The 20,520-nt window shown below is 33.0% G+C and overlaps 1 protein-coding gene across 2 annotated transcripts in view; it reads left to right on the top strand.

Annotated features, from left to right (window-relative positions):
* LOC124367966 (A-kinase anchor protein 10, mitochondrial) overlaps positions 1-12,673 on the top strand; it is a 40,379-nt gene extending 27,706 nt beyond the window's left edge. The window contains exons 7-10 of one of the 2 annotated variants that reach the window (XM_046825201.1): positions 373-449; positions 2,177-2,229; positions 4,938-4,961; positions 12,006-12,673. In XM_046825201.1, the coding sequence (XP_046681157.1) occupies positions 373-449; positions 2,177-2,229; positions 4,938-4,961; positions 12,006-12,101 (250 nt within the window). In that variant the 3' untranslated portion in view covers positions 12,102-12,673. The remainder of the gene's footprint in view (positions 1-372; positions 450-2,176; positions 2,230-4,937; positions 4,962-12,005) is intronic. The other variant, XM_046825202.1, reaches the window with a different exon arrangement.
* The last annotated feature ends 7,847 nt before the right edge of the window (positions 12,674-20,520 follow it).

Below are 20,520 nucleotides of genomic sequence, written 5' to 3'. Positions count from 1 at the left end.
TCTTTATTTACAGAGGCGAAGTTAGGACTTAAAAGTCCTCTCTACCACTTAACCTCCAAACAAAACAAACAAAGTAAAATATAATCATACTTATTACAACATTGTAACTGACACGCAAACTAAATCACTTTAAAATAAATTACATATTGGATTTAACATAATAATGTATATATACTAATTATAATTAAAATAAACCATTTCGACCAAACCATTTACCAAACCAATAACCATAAACCTTTTTTTTTCTTTTTTTTTTTGTTAGAGGGGGCAAGTTGACCTCCAGTCTAGCAACTTCAGCTTAAAAGTCTCCATTTCAGCTTAAAAGGATTTGATTCTGTTTTACTAACCAAACTTTACTGATTTCTGTCATAGGGGCTTGAGCATCGGACGAATAGACCAACTGGGAAGGTTTGAAACAGACATCGAACCTGAGCCAGATAAAAAATCAGGTACAGTACTTGCAGCAAAATCAAAAAAAGCATGTATAAACTAAAACTTACTGTATGTTAACCAGTACAGAAAAAGTCCTGATTAACCAAGCTTAACGGGACCGGAATTTCGGATACGAAAAAACTCGGAGATTGCAATAAAATATTTCAATTTACAAAAAAGCTCAATATTGATCAATAAAACGTGTCAATAATGGAATAAATTATAGTATTCCTGTTGTTTTCATACAATACAAATCATAATACAAATCATAACACTTGCCAAAAAAGTCCCTGATAAATCAGATAAATATTCCTCTTTTCCCTTATTCTTCAGTGCAATATTGCACCAATGCTGGAGAAGAAATATTTTGGTGTGAGCTTTGCTTACTCTTAATGTTAGGTAGAATCTATAACACTTATACTACTGCCCCTCAGGAGGGTTCATTTCTGGCTGGTTTATACCTTCGAGTTGAACCTACCACTGGGCACAGCAAAAACTGATGTGTCACTTAAATCTGGACCACATCATAGATGCATTTAATAAGTGTTTAGCGGTAATTCAGTAGTCTAGTGTATTTTGTTCACAAATTTATTTCAAAAAGTAGGAGCAGGTTTTTAAGATTATTTTCTTAATTTTATTGTTAGGCTTACTTGGTTAGTGTCATAACCAACATCTTAAATCATTTCACACTGTCTTCTTTATTGAAGTTATACTAGTAATTCCAACAGTGAGGCAGACATATTTAAAGAAATTAATTGTGTAAGCAATTTTTCAGTGTAGTACTTTGATGTTTGTAAATTTTTACTTTTTTTATGTTGTTTAACACATTTGCTACGGCGGGCTGCTTTATTGGTACTGTCGTACTAATGCGCTATGCGCTTGGGGAAGCCCCCTGCTCCATCCTGACCCATTAACTCAGTGTTAGACCTTTAACCGATGGGGAACATTGAACTGCTTACCGCGTGTAGTGCCAGTTCCATCATTTATTTTGGCACAAACCGTTCTCGGATCACCATCTTGGCTGATTTTCACTGTTGTGTTTAGTGTATCGTGACTGTTTATATGTAGCTGTACTCAAATGGTGGAGGATATTGAACTGTTTTCTGATGGAGAAGATTCTAGTTCAGACAGTTTTTATGGATTTTTGAACATCTTGTGGGAATGGTTATTGTTGTTAGAGAGGAGGGTAGGGGAGTGTAAATGTTTTTGTTTAATAAATATTGAAAAATAAACAGAAACTGATTCGCGGGTGCAAATGGGGATGGGAACTGAAAAATCTGCAAAGTATTTGGAATGGAATGGACGAAAACGGCCATCGGTGGTGGCATGCTCATATTCCAGCCTTGGAAATGATGTCATCAGTTTGAGTCCATAAGAGTTTCTAGACACTTTCAATCGACATTTTGGACGTCCAGACGTCAGTTTTGGGAGAGTAGCACAATTAAATTTTTTCACATTTTACGGTCGCGGTCGTTCACATTTTAAGTTCTATGTACACTTTATCGGTGTACTTAATTCGTTCTTGTTACTAAACCATATATTTTTTAGTCTTGCTTATATAGGATCTGCATTTTACTTCAGCAATGAAAAAGTTAGTTACAGCCACTCTTACAATCTTTTTATGCATTCAAATGAATGTTAATTACGTGATAAAAATAAAACTTTTAAAAAAATTTTTATTGTACGCTCTGTGCATGAAAAAGCTTGAAGTACAAAATATTTCAAATTGAAATTATATTTTCAGAGTCAAGAATCACTAGAGTGGTGAAGAAACTGGTGAACAAGGATGAACAAAAGGTAGGCCATTGTGCAGTGAAATAGTTTTTTGTATAAAAAAAAAAAATTATTAAAATAGTAATACATCAATGTGATTTATGATTGAAACAGATTTAGTAATAATAAAAAAATAACAGTGTATACAAATATGTACAATTCGACTTGTCTCTTCCCCATGTTAGAAATTATATGCTTTATTGGAGGTAAAGTTAGAACTATAAAGTCCTCTCTCTATAGATTCAGATATATAGTGTTGTGTCAAGGATATATATTTTGGCCAATTAAGAGCCAGATGAACTGGTAGCTATCTTGATTGTAGCTCCTTAAAGTACAATGTTTGCACTTTTACATCCTTATTTTATCTATATAACAATGGGAGATGTCTCATTATAAAGGTGTGGTTAAGACGCATCCAAATGCTTTTAATTAACAAAATATTTAGTAAGTCATTCAGAAACACAATCTCAAACTTTTTTGTACTTCTTTGTTTAAATACAAAAAACATATATATTTTACAACAAAAAAAAATAAACCTCAAACAAAGTTTTCACTTATGTTTAGGATTGAGTTGATTATAATATTGATTACGATACCTTGTGGTATCGAAGATTCCCGATACCATGGCTCTTTCCCTGTACACTCCAATTCAGTACCAATAATTTCAAAGTATTTTATTGCAAAATAAAAAATCAATAGAAGCGTTTAAAATATGGTACTTTGGTATTATCCAGAGGCCACTATTATACAGCGCAAAGTTAGATAAGGTTATCATAAATGTGTGTTACTAGTAGGATCAAAGTAAAATAAACATTCATACACACTCGTGTGAATTGAGCTTGAATTTAGGTACTATCTTGAGGGATGTTTTTCTTTTTTCTTCAGAAGTGTGAAGTGGCACCAAAAGTCAGATCGTCCAACGTGATCTGACGTCAGAAAAGTACAAATCGGAAATGTCCCTGGCCATGTCTAATCAAATCAGTTTTTTATTGCCGGAACATTATACAAAGCATGGCAAATGTCAAATTTTCACTTTTTACTGGCTAAAATTTTTGTCAAACACACCACAAGAAATCTCATTCAAACATACAATTTTGCAAACGTACCTACATCCATTCATTCACCAATTATTCCCAATTCCAGTGACGAATTTAGACAGTCTTTTTTAATTGGTGGTCATAAGCAAAAAACTCATCAACATTATAAAATGTTTGTGACACTAAAAAGCGTTTCAAACGAGTTTTTAACACTTTGAGTGTTGAAGTGTTTTTAATTGAATCTGGTAACTTATTGACGAACTTATTGACCTGCCTGTGAAGGCAAGCGTTCATAAACCACCGTTCTGTGTCTACCAGTTTGGTAGTTATCTCTGCCTCTAGTCTCATACAAATGTATGTCTCGGCCATTCGTCATGGCACATTTAGACATACGAAACAGAGTTGTTTCCAAGATGTAGAGACTGGGCAGCATCAACACTTGCAAATTTTTGAAGGCTTCCTTGCACGACTCTAAATTTCAACTTAGCGATAATGTGGGTCGCTTGTTTTTGCAGCTTGAACACTCTCAGGAATTGAATGTTTGCACAAGCTCCCCACAACACCTAAGTAAGTGAGGTGGGGGTAAATCAAGCCATAATACGCCATCATCAGAACTTGAGTCGGGCAGTATTTGGCTAGAGACCTCAAAACATAAATGCCTGAGGCCAATTTGGAGCAAACGTGGTCGATGTGATCGTTCCAAGTCAACCCTCGATCTAGGTATATTCCCAGGAATTTCGAACAATATACTTCTTCCAGCATAGTGTCAGCCAACATAACAGCTGACTCGTCATGACTTCGGACCATGAATTCAGACTGGTAAAAAAAGAAAAAAAAAATCCCTCGAGACAGTACCTAAGTTCAAGCTTAGATTACATAAGCACTCGTAAAGGTTAATTTTCACTTTTTGTATTTATTATAGGTACAGTATGTATTCACTTACTTATATCACGTAATAACAAGTAGTAGATAGGGACAGAGTATAATAGTGGTGTCCATATAATACGAAAGTACTAAAATATGTTTCGATAGTCTCAACATTTATTTATATTTTTACTGTGCAATAAATGAAGTGTTCAAAACACCAGAGATCCTGTAGAAAGTTTATAAGAAGCCAGTATTCCAGTTGAATACCGTAATTTATTGGTCTTTTTCAATCTCCGAGTCATCCAAAGTATCAATAAGTCTCTTATTATAATAGTACATGTACATTATTTCAGTAAGTCTTGCAGTTTGCCGTAACAGGCTGTTAATATTTTGAACTTTTTATATAGCACTAGATCTAGGGTTAACAAATTTGCGAAGAACTTAATTTAAGGCATAAATATTTTATTTCAACGATCAAGTTCACTGATATGTGTAATATAATTTTGTCACTGACTAAAACAAAATTATATTGATACTAAATCAGAAGTAAGTAATATAGATTTGTGAAGGATTTTCATGCATTGAGAGTGTTCACTCTCTGAGAGTTTTATTGCTGGCAGTAATAAAAGTATAAAGTATTCAAAAGTAATAGCGTACATTTTATTACAACTTTGGGCATAAAAATTATTTTATATCTTAAGACCAGAAGAACCGAAAAAAAAACACAAAAATAGTTATTATTTTCTTAGAAAGATCGTTCCTAAGCTCATATTCATATTCGATTGTACAAGCTACTTATTATTGTGTTTGTTTTCATTTCATGCACAGCAATACGTCAGGACTTTGGCAAGTGTAAGTTGACCTTGGGTGTTAGATGGGATGATTTCATAGTTTTACTAAAATTTTAAAATGTTTTTGAAGTATAACAGATTTTGTGCTTAAACACAGAGTGTTGACCCAGAAATGCATGGCTTTGTGTAGGTCACTGGTCATTTTTAGTGGTTAAAAAAGCATTACTCAGAAAATAACAGAATGTTTACACAGCTGGAATTATCCACCTTCTTCTTTGTAATGATACAAAGATTATTTAACTCTTTTAAAAGAACTAAACAATTTTTTTGTTAATATAGGTTTTAGGGAAAAGAGAATCTGACATCTCACTACTTGGCATCAGTTCTACAAATGAAAAACAGGCAGTAGGTGTAAAACAAAAAGGTTATGCTGAAATCATGACCCAAGAAACTACAAGGGAAGTCAGCCAAACTCCTTTCAAAACACAGAACCCGGACATGACCAGGAGAGACAGCCAAACTCCTTCTGAAAAACTGAACCAGGATATGACCAGGAGAGACAGCCAAACTCCTTCTTCTAAAAAACTGAACCAGGAAATGACCAGGAGAGACAGCCAAACTCCTTTTAAAAAAACTGAACCAGGATATGACCAGGAGTGACAACAATAGATTAGAACCTGACACAGCCACAAATAAGCAGTCCTCACTTAGGAAAATCACAACAAACCATCCCCCCCTAAATGCAAGACTACGATCACACAATGAAACAATAGAGGAGTTCTTCAACAAAAACATAGACCACTACAGGCAAATCATTAATAGTTACCCAAGCAGAGCGACAACCATGGTTCTGGAAACAGTACACAACCTCGAAGTGATCAAAAGGAATCATCTTTTTTAGACTTGAGCACTTCAAAGCAAGGCAGACAAAAATCTCAAAAAAAGGAAGACTTGCCATCCTGCATCAAAACATAAGAGGACTACAAAGCAAATCCCATCGCCTCCTTCACTTAGCGGAGCTGGAAAAACTCAATGTCATCATCTTAACAGAGCATGGACTCCGACAAAACCAGATAGAGTCCATTAAATGGTTACCTGGCTTTGAACTAATAGCCCACTACAGCCGCACCCATCACAGACTTGGAGGTGTAGCTATCTTTGTAGAAGATGCTCTACAAGCTTATGTTTGAGGAGGTTGATGTGTCCACAATATTGCCAAGAACTTTCATGTGAGGTCGCAATGATCAAGATAATTTTTTAAGAAAGACATTACTTACATCATAGGCACATATAGATCACCTGATAGTAACTTAGAAGATACAATAGCCACATTAACTCGTATAATAGATTACACTCATGTCGAAAATAAACATCTCATTATCATGGGAGATATAAAATGTTGATATACTGGAGCCAGACAGAAAAACACAGCAAAATTAAACGAAATGCTCGCTTACCATAATATTCAAAGAGTTGATCTGCCAGCCACAAGAATTACTCCTATATCAAAATCATCTATAGACTGGATTGCTTCCAATATGATCACTGAAGCACTTGACATATCAGTCTTTAACACTGGACTCTCTGATCACACAGCCCAGAAGTGCACTATCACCAACTTAGAGGAAATAAAAACACCTAAATCAGTGCACAGAGCAATTGGAGGAAGAAACTTGGATGAGCTGAAATGGTTGTTAATAAATGAAAGGTGGGAAAAAGTGTATACATCTTTAAACTCAGAGGAAGCTTACAACAACTACAGAACCACGGTAACAATAGCTCTGGACACTGCTTGCCCTCTTAAAACTGCCAGGACTAAAAAGACCAAACCTAAACACTTTGCAGATGCAGAAGCATTAATTCTGAAGAAATGATTACCTAGCTTACCTCAACCAGTTTGAAACCACAGGAAATCTTGCTGACAGAATCAAAGCGACAGGACTTAAAAAAAAAGTATGACCAAAGACTGAAGACCCTAAGAAGTCAAAGAATCGCAGATCAAATTACCAACTCCCAAAATAAGTCAAAAACAATCTGGGAAACGATTAATAGTGTCCGATCAAAAAAACAAGACACCTTACCTCAGCTCAAACTGACCATCAATGGACAAACTTATTGAAGACACATATTGCTGTAGCTGAACAGTTCAATGATTATTTTGCCAACATTGCAAAATACACCATTGATCGTAATAATGGCACTGCCAGGAGACCAGTTGAACTCCCTGGAGGGACTCACACCAGTGAACTCAGATCATTAAGACCCACAACCCAAGAGGAGTTAAGATCAATTATTAAAAGCTTAAAATCCAAAAACTCAGCAGGAATTGACGACATATCCACAAAAGTACTAAAGCACTGTGCAGAAGAACTAATTTGCCCCCTCACTGACATCTTCAATAAATCTTTCAATGAAGGCCACGTTCCCTCCGCTTTAAAAATATCCAAAATATATCCAAAATTTAAGACTGGTAGTAGAACAGAATTAAGCAACTATAGGCCCATATCCTTACTCCCAACGGTCGCAAAACTCTGTGAAAAAGTAGTACTCACTCACCAGGCTTCCTAGAACACTGTACACTCAACAACCTGATAACAAGCTCTCAGCATGGGTTTGTCAAAGGTAAATCAACTACCACAGCAATGATTGAATTACTAGAATCAGTAATTGACAGCTTAGAAAATGGGAACCTAACTACAGCGATCTTCCTCGATTTCAGCAAAGCGTTCGACTGCTTAGGACACGACCTCATACTGAAGAAAACTGAATGCACTGGGTGTAACAGCAACGGCCCTAAAATGGTTTGAGAGTTACCTCAAAGGACCGTAGTCAAGTAGTTGAAATTAAGTCTACAGTAAAAGGAACCACCAAGGCATTTCGGTCGCAACCTCTGGCCAATCCAAAGAGGTGTGCCCCAAGGATCTGTGCTGGGCCCAGTGCTGTTCATTCTTTTTACTAATGACCTCCCAGAATACTTAAGTGAATACACTAAAACTTTGATGTACGCAGACGACACAACTTTAATCCTCGACAACCATTCTCCTGAAAATTCTGTGCCTGAATGCTTATATTCGGTCAATATGGCATATCAATATTGTGATGGAAACGACTTAGTGGTGAACCCCTCCAAAACTACTAGCCAATTGGGATTTGGAAGAAGATCAGGGCAAATAAACTCCTTACCAGAAGTGAACTTAGTTGACCAAACCAAATTCCTTGGGGTTTTAGTTGACTCTAACTTATCTTGGACCCCTCATATTGACCAGCTATGTAACAGACTGAAACTCAAGCTTGTATGCCCTCAAGCAGATCAAAGCTATCGGAGATCTGACTACTGCACGTACTGCCTACTTCGCTCTGTTTGAGACACACATAAGATATGGACTTGGCTGTATGGGGAGGAACCTCAAAAACCAACAACATGAACAGAATTCTAATCCTCCAAAAAAAAAGGCAATTAGAATCCTTGCAAACCTTCATCCCCTGGAAAGCTGCAGAGAGGCCTTTCCAACCCTAAATATCTTGACTGTGACAGCTCTCTATATCCAAGAACTCGTGATGTACGTGGACGGAGAAAACCTTACAAGGCTTGAAGACATTCACTACTACAACACACGCAACTCAACAATGTACCAACTTCCCACTCACCACTTACGCAGTATGAGAAGAAACCGACCTACATGGGAAGAAAGCTGAGCAACTGCCTACCAACAGAAATACGGACGAAGAAGGGAAAAGAACTGAAGACTGCACTCTGGAAACTACTCTCTCAACGGGCCATCTATACACTTCAAGAATTCTATCTGGATGTCTCAAACTATCAGACAAATCATGAATTTTGATGCTATCCGATTATTATTATCACATAAATGTAATAACTTACTTTTTGACACTATCTCTGTACTTGATGTATATGAATAAAGAAACTTTTGACTTTGACTTTGACTTTGAATCGTCAAGAAACAGATTTATAAAAACAATAACTTACCAATATATGCATATTCCATTTTGAACACATATCTCTTGTTATATAATTTGGATGTTTTAAAATTTTGTCAACTGTTATTGAACATATCTTCTGAGCTAAAATGTTTACATGTTTGTTTTGACCTTCAATACAAACTAAAAGTTTTCTGGAAAACAAGTAACACAAATTGTGCATTCTAACAGTGAATTGTGTTACTAACATCTTTATAAACATCACAGAGGGAACAAACCCCTTCTGGATGTGAGCACTGCAACGTTGAGAACATCCAGGAACGTTAAAAACATTGAACGTCAAGAACATCAATGATGTTTAGAATGTGATACAGTCGGAGGTTTACCACACTGTTTCAAAACGTAATCCATAGTCTAAGTATTAGATTATAGGCGAACCTGTAGAATAACGTTGGAAGAAGACAAAATTGATGATAAAGTCTTTGACAAAATTTAAACAGGGTATTATATTTCATTTAGTTTTTGGGAATCATTAAAATCCATTCTATTTAATTCTAACAATCATTTAGTACAGTATTTGTTTGCAGTTTTGTGTGTTTTGTATTAACAGTAAAAAAAATAACAATTACACTTACATTATTCCTAAACCGAATAAAAAGATACTAATACAATGTAAGAATTCACCACACCATGTGTTGCGTAACAGTCTTTGCTAAAGTTACTGCACAATTTCAAATCTATATAGCTCATTTCATTCTTTAGACGTCCAGTCTATATTTTCTTTTACGTCTGTAAATAAAAGTGTCACTTGTTAACATCTCATACGATTGTACTCAGTTTGTATACAAATTTATTTATTCTGCTATTTTCTCTTTACTATCATGGTTACCTGTAAGACCAATGTAAAAATGTTCGCAACGCTCAACCGAAATCCAATGGAGTGACATGCACCATCATCGAACATAGCGTTACTAATGTAAAAATGAAGAAATGAAGTCTGTAGGTTAGTTGGTTTTCGAGATATCGTTCAGACAGACAATAACAATGAAATTTTCCAACTCCACAAGTGGTAGGCTTCAATAAAGCTTAGCCTATAAAACACAATTGTGTTGCTATCACTTTTAGAGAAAATTGTATTTTTCAAAACAGTAATGAAAATGCTTCAATAAAATTATTTATTTTTAGATAAGTTTTAGGTTGAATCTATTTTAGTTCTCTATTTTTTAGATATATCATATTAATTTCTGGTTTTTTGTTAAATGATAGTTTTCTGTACATATTAAATGCTGCTAACGTTCTTTCATTTTCTAAATACTTGCTTTTATGCAAATTTTTAGTTTAGCTCCATTTCACCTTCCGCTTAGTGCAGTGTCTGAAATCTGACGTCACAGACTTGACTCCTGGAATCTGGAGTCCATGTCCATCTTAAGAGATCAAAAAGAAGTTGGTGACGAAAATGTTTAAAACAAACATTGCATTGTTTTGACATCGAGACACCCAGACCACAATACGCTGTTTTAGACACAATCAAAAAGCACGGTGGAGCAACAGAGTTTTCTTAGATGTAAAGAGTCTTTTTGAACGTCTTCATTGCCAACTTCTTTTTAATCTCTTCAGACGGACATGAAATCTAGATTACCAGGAGTCAAGTCTGTGAACAAAGTTAGACTTCAGATGCTGAACTAAGGGAAGGTGAAATGGAAGATAAACTCAACATTTGCATAAAATCAGCCCTCATCATAGCTGTGTTATGTGTACTTGTGTTAGTTTAACAACCTAAAATAATTTTGTTGTTTTTGGGATAGCAAGATTAGCTTATATTATGTAAGAGCAAGGTAACCCACAGAACTCTTTGACCTGTATTTCTGCGGGTACACCATGACAATGCAGAACTCTACAGAAAAAAATAAGTCTGTTGAGTTACAATAAGAGAGCAGGGAATCAAAATTGCTTTCACACATGTACCCAATAAACTTTTCTCAGACTGTCCACAAAAGAAACTTTCTCAGTACAGTTTTTTTGCCACACCATGTGTTGCGTAACAGGCTACTCTGAGCTTGGATGCAAAATTTTCAAGTCTGTAGCTCATTTCATTCTCAATATATCCTAGGGGACAGACAGGCAGAAAATATGGGAAAAAAGATTTTTACATCCCCGTCGGACAAAATATACAAAATTCCAAGTTTATAGTCAATTCATTGTCAAGATATCATTCCGAGTTATAGGCTTTGCTATAACTCACTGAATCTTGTCTATATAAAAAAATAAACTGATACAATAGAGAGTGGAAGGACCCGATATAGGTGCTGAATGAAAATCTTACCAACCAATCCACCAAAAATCACACATTAAAAATATGAGTTTACTCAAGTCTGTTTACAAATTTTTAAATTGATGTCATTTAGGCTGTGTTACATGATTGTAAAATGTTTTGTTAATAAAGGATTTTTATTACTGATTACTGATGTGTAAATGTGTCACGTATTAAAATCTCATATTATTTTACACTGTTTTATGTTTATTTATTGTATGATTTTCTCATTGCCATCACGATTACCCCCATAAGACCAGTGTCAAAATGTTCACTAATGCTCAGCCAAATCCAATGGAGTAAATGTACCATCATCGAATTCGATGTTTTCTTATATAGAAATGAAGCTTCATACAAAATTTCAAGTAAATTTGTTTCGAGATATTGTGCATGTAGACAGACAGAGATGAAATTTATTCAATGCCTATGATAACACTCAACCAATCACAAAAATATGTTTCAAACTTAAGTGCTTTTGTATAGAAAGAGAATTAGAGGAGAGGGCGAAGATCTATATATTAACACATATCATCGAGAATCAAGAATGTTTATCGTTGTCCCACATTAAGCATTAACAATGTTAGACTTGGCATGAATTAGGCTACATAATTTGTCATATTTCATTATAGCTAGTTTCTTAAAGGTAAAATAAAATTTCTTTATAACTAGTTTAAAATTTCTTTAAAATTAGTTTAAAGCTCAATACCATTAAAATCATTTAGGTGCACCTCTTCAACTGAATAAAAAGCGTTCATTTTCAGCTTTCATGCTTTACTTTCAGCATTGAAAATCCTATATCACTTTTTTGTATCATGTGGTTTTTAATGATGGACACTTCAATGTTGGACGCTGCAGGCGCAAGAGGAGATGGCGTGGAGAGTTGCGGAGATGATCGTGAAGGATGTGACAAACCTGACCATGGGCGGACACACGGAAGACGAGGAGACGTGACATGATCTGCCTCTCGCACGCACCCTCTAGTCCTTAGACTACACGTAACTCTGTCTACCGACAATCTGTGTGCCGGCTCATCCAACAGTCACTCCCGAACTTGTACTGGTTCCATGTCTTCAATATTTTACGGTTATTTTTGGTGGTTATCTCGCACGTTTCATTGAACATTAATTACATCGAGTTGTTTATGTTGAGCGCAATTAAGTTGAAATTGACTCTGAGTTGATACTGATGAAAAATAATAGCATTAAATTTTACTTACTAAACACAGTTGTTATGTGTTTAAATTATTTTATCTGTTTGAATAAGGTGGATGTACTAATACCAAAAACATATGGTATAATATTACTTTTGGTAGTGGAGATTCTGAGATTTTCTTATATTGTTTAAAATAATTTATTTGTGATTTATTTTATGTTATGCCCACTTAAAACACTATGAAATTAATAAATGCAAATGTAGTGTCAAACTAATTATATAAGATCCCATCCATTAGATAAGGTTAATTTTATTCCAAATCCGAGAAAAAATGAGTTGGACTTAATATTTTTGATAGAAAGCTATTTTTTTTCTTTTTTAGCACACAATGTTCAATTGTAGTTTTAAATTGAGTGAGGTACATTTGTTTAGGAGGTAATATTTAAGGGACGGTGAGTACTGATAGGAATGTTAAAATTAATTTTACCTATGACTGAATGAATCTGGATCCTAAAAACAATCCTACTGACTTTTTGAACTCAAATTTAAATTCTGATACATATAAAAGTCTTTTAGATCCACCTAACCCTAGTTTTTTTTTGTGCTATTCATGTGTATTTAAATCTATCATATCTATCAAATTCTTCGTTTTCCAGGAGATATGGTAAACAAATTAATTAATTTTTACAATTAGATAGTTTTTACTTTTGTTTGGTTTTGTAACATTTATCATAATTTTTGTCAGTGGAGTTCACGAGTAAAAAATCAAATTTAATTTTAATAACATTCTAGTACAAGGCAATAAATGATTTGAAATTAAATAATGCTTTTCATTTTTATCAATTTTTTTTATAAAAATAAAAAAAATTAAAGAAAAGTATATTTTTGCTGATATTTTTAAAAGTAATTGAATATATTTGTCCAAGAATAGTAGCAAATTACTGCAGCCTTTGTACAATAACACAATTTTTTTTTATATTTTTAATTCACTACTAACAATGAATCTTTTAATTTTTAATAATTAATATTTATGTTCTTGAGCTGTACTGTTCGTATATACCATGCAATAAAGGTATTATGTTTTGTGCAGACTCATGGAAAAGTAATCTATATTTATATTGATCACTTGGAAAATTTTTAGACTCACATCCTTACATCTACTTCACCTTAATGCAAGTATTAACATCACCACGTAATCAGTGATCTTAAAATGATTAAAATTTAATATTGTTTTAGCTTTGTATTTTTGGCTAAATACGTCACTCTGGTTGAGATTCTAGTCTAATATGTCATCATTTACTTTAAGAACAAATAAATTAACTTGTGTAATATTTGTAGTTATAAGAACAAACATTTCGCTTTTGATAATCTGTATAAATGGTTAAATCCTAAAATAAATTAAAGTGTTTAGAACTTTAAAAAATTTAATTGAAGTAAAGAATGTCTACAAAATTTTAATGAAGAAGAAATATTATTTGTTGGCTAAACAAATAATGTACAAACAAATAATGTGATAATGTATTTTAATTTTTTATTTATTGAATGCCCATTGAAATTATATTCTTTTGTAAACAATGAGATGATGTTTCAATCATTCTTACTAATTGTGTATTAAATTAATCTCCACGTTTTACTCAAATAATAAAATTATAATGATGTTTTCAAACTAATCTTCTAATACAGTCTTGTTGCAAATTCGGAATCTCTTGTTAACCCTCCATTTGTCAGTTGAAAATTCAGTTGTGCCAAACTTCTTTCAGTCATTTCGTAGATAATAAAAAAACTTCTATAAAATAAACCAATTGCTTGAATACTCTCAGTTTGGTATTGTTTTGGAACATTAGGTGCAGCTAGGAAGCCGGTGGTCACAAGGCTTAGACCTAATTAATTGCTCAGGTTCAAATGTTATTTGTGACTGTAACAATTTTTGTCAGCACCGCCGACCTCGTAGCCTGCTAAATTTCACACTTATTCTGTTTTATACAATCCCTACACTGATTCATACAGGCAAATATGAGGTAAAAAGGAGCAAGGCCTCTTAAAATGTGTATAATGATAAATATATTTTAATTTAATAATAAAATATACCAAATAATAATAAAATTGCTTACGGGCTGTTGTAATTTAAAAACATTTACCATGCCACCAAAAAACTTTAATTTTTTAAAAACTAAAATTTATAAAATGTAATAATTGCTTTACGATCTGTTATAAAGTTTATTTGTAAAAATCAATTACCAATAAAATATCTAAAGCGATACAGTGGACAAAAATGAGTATTAATAAAAACGTTTTTATTAAGGTATTAATCATGTAAAATGTTAATAATAAATTCACAAACAAAAGAATTGACTACAGAATAACGTAAATTCCATTAAAAATTACAAACATCTACAAAAAAACATAACTCGGAAATAAAAAAAATTAATTTTTTTGAAATCCAATAAAATAACACGCATTTAATTAACATCAGTGGAACCTTTTTCCCTTATTTATTCTTATTTTTCTCTCGAAACCTAACTTTTTACTTTACGTGTATTTTTTAGAACGTCTATTTTGTAAATGTAATTTTTCCATCCCACACATTTTAGTAATATTGAAGTGAAATATCAGAATCACTATCTTATAACTATATTACTTGTAATTTGATAGTAATTGAGGGATTTAACGTAGCCTGTTCTAGCATTCAAACTTGCCCAATTGTGACGTGAAATTTAGCTGCATGGCAGATCCGGAGTTCAAGTGATGGTACAGTTATGGCCAGTTTAGCAGTAGCAATAATTTGTATTTATTTAGATTTTTTGAATATATTTTTCTTTTTAATACTGAGTTTACTATATTTTAGTCTTTATGATAAACTCCTACTGTGCTTTGTTTCTAGTTCCTTATAGGATATACATAGATCATTTTAACACTTTGTATACTTGTCTTTTAGGTTAGGTGATATTTTTATATTTTTACGAATAATTAGTGGAGGTGCTGCGTCGTATAAGTTGTTTTTAGTGTGCTTTTATATTTGTTAACCCTTTACTTCCCGGTAACTGTTTAAGAACCAAATATTCATGTCTAATAAAATCAAAGCACGATATATGTAATAACCAATATAATATATGGGGTGTGTAGAGTAGTAACGACAATAACCAACTTGTAAATAGCTGTACATACGAGGGTGTACATAGCGTAGCCTGTGAACAGAAATCAAAGTTAATATATTGGATATTTTATTACGTACTTGTATAGAGTGAAGTTACCAGTCGCAGTGTTTGTTGTCTTGTACAAATATTGAAAACTAACCGTAGGTGGATATGGACAAAGTGCACAATTCGGTTGTGGTGTGTTTCTTGTAAATAAGGGTTAAAGTTGGAAATATTCGTCATACCCACTGAGAAATATACTATCCAGCAAGTGATTTAAAATCTTTTTTAGAAAATTTTGCGTTGTCAGTCTCATCATGTACACTATCAAGAGACACATAGTATTTCAGATTTTGCCATTTTTCAAAAAAATTATTAGAAGTTCGACAAGATTTTGAAAAATGAGGCATAGTAACAGAAATGTGTAGAGTGTACAACTTTGTATCATAATCATTATTTAAAACATTAATTCTGTATCAAGTGAACAATAACAAAATTATAAACACAAGATTGTTAATTGACTTTATGAGAGTTGGTATTAGCAAAAACTTAAGAGTTTTCAGATTTTTGCAAAAATTAAAAAGAAACCATATAGGTACTTTACCAATCAGCCCCTGGCTCAATCTCTACCATAAAAAACTTTAATTATGTCTATGTCACTATATTAAGGTAGAAATACAGTATATCAGTTTTCAAAAGTGTGTTAATTAGCAACTATTTACTGTTACATGGGTGAATGATTTAAATAATTTGTAACTTACTTTATTATGTGACATTAGATTATGTTATCAATTATTTACGTTCTGTATGAAAAGTTGTGTGAGGTAAAGTTGTGTAGGTGTGACAGCCTGATTGAGATGATAGTATTTGCTTGTGTTCTGTAAGCAATGTTTTCTCTACACCATTTTCAGGATTAAAAAAATTGAAGTCTACCCTTTTATTTATTTAATAATAGTTGGAAGTTGTGCTAAGCAGAATAATAAATTGTTCTTGATCAATACACTTTTCAATCATTCGATCAAATTAACTTAATCAGATGTCTGGATATGAATACTTTTTAACCTGGTTCAAGATTTGTTCACTTTTACTAACGATTGAAATTGATCAGTTGATCAAAACGTAAAGCAATAGTAACTTATTGTCCCATTACCACAATACAGTAATAGTACAGTAAAGATGGGTCATTATTGCACTAGTACAGAAAAGATTATCATTACCACACTAGTGCAGTAAAAAGGTCCATTCCGCACTAGTGCAGTAAAGATGTCCATTACCATACTAGTACAGTAAAGATGATCATTACCACACTAGTACGGTAGATGGCCATATCTGCACGATGAAGATGGTCATTACTGCACTAGTACAGAAAAGATTATCATTACCACACTAGTGCAGTAAAAAGGTCCATTCCGCACTAGTGCAGTAAAGATGTCTATTACCATACTAGTCAGTGAAGATGTCCATTACCACACTAGTACGGTAGATGGCCATATCTGCACGATAAAGATGGTCATTACTGCACTAGTACAGAAAAGATGGGCATTATCATTACGCACTAGTACAGTAAAGATGGTCCATTACTGCACTAGTACAGTAAAGATGTCTATTACCATACTAGTCAGTGAAGATGATCATTACCACACTAGTACTGCACTAAAGATGGTCATTACCGCACTAGTACAGTAAAGATGGGCATTACTGCACTCGTACGGTAAAGATGGTCTTACCGCACTAGTATAGTAAAGATGGTCATTACCACACTAGTACAGAAAAAGATGGTTATTACTCTAGTATAGTAAATAAGGTTATTATCATACTAGTACAGTAAAGAATATCATTACTGCACTTGTATAGTAATGATGTCATTATGTTGCTTTACAGATAATATGAATTAACATGTGGAATTAGGTCTAATAATTTACTTTTAAGAGCTTATGTTTTTGTAACTACGTGGATTATGTAATGACGGCCAAAAATAATTTCAGGAAAGTTGAACAATTGTTTTTATTATTACACCGCCGCATATATTTTATTTATTTTTGCATAATTTAGGATCTATCATTCCATACTTTACAGTGTGCGTACTCATCATCATTTAAACAACGAATACATGTTATTTTTAACAATATCATGTTTAGCTTTATTATTTTTATCACTCTTAAGTAAATAACTTTGCAGTTGATTCTCCTGATCGGGATGGCTGTGATTTGTTTAGTTTGAAACTGTGGACTACTTTCATTACTAACTACAACTACTGTATTGTACTTGTGTGTTGAATGACGTTTCAATGTGAATTAAGAACAAAACATTGTATCAATATTTATTGTATAGTTTATTTAATAAATACAATTTTCTCATGTTAATTAAAGCATGAATTTTTTCGAACCCCAAAACCAATGTTTGACGGTTTATAAAATTACAACTTGGACAACAAGTGCAATAGTGTTAAGTTTAATACGTTGACAACAACATGTACCGTATCGGGTACACGTGATCTTTCACAAATGCTCTTGTGTACCCGATCAGGTACACACTGGGCTTTCTTAAAGAATGTTGTGTGCCCGATGGGGTACATGTTGCTATGCTTTTCCTTTTTGTATTTTTATTGTATACCTGTCTTGGTGATTTGTTAAATATGATCCAGCGCTTAACAAAATACCTTAGACTATCGTGTACCCTATAGGATGCACAATAGCTTAATTTTTAAGTACGCTTGGATACAAGAAAAAATATTAAAAAACATCTTGAAATAATTTTTGTGTGCTAAATTGTGAATTCTGTGCTACATACTTTACTTGTTATACATACGTTTAACGTAAAAAATTCCATTACAGTTTTTTGCCATTATTGAAAAAATTGACATCATAATAAAGCCTAGAAATTAGCTGTCATCGTGAACGTGTTAATCGGAAGTTTTATTATTATGTTTTATAGAAAACATTTTATAATCGTAATTTCATTAACCATCACCCAGTGAGGTATGTTGTTGTTTAATCATGGATGGATAGTTTGCAAACTAAGAGGTTAGTAAAGAATCTGTTTGAAATTTTTTTTTTAGGTGTTGCAAATTGTGGGTTGGATTAATAACTTTAAAGTGTTTAACGAATCATACAAAATGCGGGCTAGGCTCAGTAATTTTCCAATCACTGGCATAGATGAAAGTTTCGTAACAGTTCAAAATATAATAAATTTAAAACATTTCAATCTTTCTACATCCATACATGATTTAATTTGTTGCAATCCTTATTGCTATGGCTACGGAAAACAAATGATAAACATTGTATGAATAAGAAATTTATAAAATATGTCTTTCTCTGGTATCATTAAATGTAGTGGTTTCAATAAATAAACACAATAATACATTTTCGCTAATTTTATTCATTTTGAAATATACAAGCTCAAAAAAATAGTGATTTTATTAAAATTTGCTCTATATAAACTTAGATACTTTTTTCACTAAAAGACGTAGATATTTCTGACATTTGCCAATGTTTAACGTCATGTTGTGAGGAACTCCATCCACATCCTTCTATTGCCAAAACCAACTTTAAACAAAGAAGTAAAAGACAGACTCGACCTTAAATAACAGTTTTTCTTTAGTGTATGTCAAGGAGTACACAATTCTAAAATCTGTTTACAAATTCAAAATTATTGACACTTATTTAAATAAATACAATCCAGCCATTATATTTATTTAAAAATGTAAATAATTTCTAGGGCATTAAATATATAATGTAATTTTATGTTAAAAAAAAAAATTATGTATCATTCAATAATGAATGAAAATTTAAATATAATACTGATTTAATGTTTAACTCGGATACAATGTAACAAAAATATTTTTACATCATAGCTTTTCTGACATTATCTAAAGAATAAAACCGATTACAGAATTCTCCATTTTTAATCGTTGCAAAAACCCCAAACAAACTAAAACATATTTATTTTCTATTTTTGTTTTCTTTAGGTGCTAAACCCTAAAACTGTGTCACTCTTTATCATAATATGTGCATCGTGTTATTCTGTACTACTTTTGTTTGTGTGTTGAGTTACAACTTACCTCAGTGTTTAGTTTCAAGTGGAATACAAATTAATGTCTGGTACACATCTTCTCAGTCTTATTGTATTAATCACTGCATCTTTTTATTAGTAAGCTTTCATGCATTCCTTACTTATAGATCAGAGTTTAACACCTAAGTACAGGGAGCAGATGCAAATATTTGAAATGAACGTTACATATTTTTTGTAATGATGGCATGTGCTATTAAATATTTTATAATGTCTAACGAAACAATTACACATTATTATTACTGGTTAAACTACTTGTGCCAAAATGACAGGTAAGAGTAAAAAGATTGTAACTTAGTTTCTCTATTGGTTATAGGTGTACCCTGACTTGAGGCACACAGTACTAGAAAGCTGACTCAATGCATTAAAAGCAGTCTGTATCTGTCCATCCTATTGTGGTATGCAGTTTATAGAATTAATATTGTAAAGTATTTAAATTGCAACTATGGTAGGAGCCAACTAAAAATTCTTCATCAGGTTTTCTCCGAAAGTATGGGTGTAAAGGCACTAGCTGCATTAACCCCTTCATGTTTTAACGTAATATGTTCACAGTGATTGTATAAAAGTGTGGTACTTGCGTGATCATTATTGTTATATTTTCCTATTATACGAGTGGAGTGTCCCACGAAGAGGAAGAGGTTAAAACGTTTGATTTTGTATTACTTGCCCCTTTTATGCACCGAACATTTTCAAACTCTACACGATTAATAAAGTAGGTTTTAAAAATATTCTATGAAAATTAAAGCTTCCTAACAATTTTAGAAACAAAGTGGTTATATTTTTGAAAATATAACCAATTTTTGCTACGTGTGGTGACTGCCCCACCACATTATCAGACCTGCCGAATCAACGGGTATAGCAAACCGGTCTTTCTGATAAGCCTCGTGCGGATGAGGACCGGTGGTACTGATAAGGGGGAGACCTAGATTGAGTCAGGGTTAAGTAGGACGTCTGATCGGCGAGTGGCGTTGGCGGAGATATTACCTGTCGCAAGTCTTATTTTATTATTTATTTTA

This window comes from Homalodisca vitripennis, chromosome 8 (assembly GCF_021130785.1).
Source record: "Homalodisca vitripennis isolate AUS2020 chromosome 8, UT_GWSS_2.1, whole genome shotgun sequence".
NCBI lineage: Eukaryota > Metazoa > Arthropoda > Insecta > Hemiptera > Cicadellidae > Homalodisca > Homalodisca vitripennis.
This window is presented reverse-complemented; position numbering and strand designations above follow the sequence as displayed.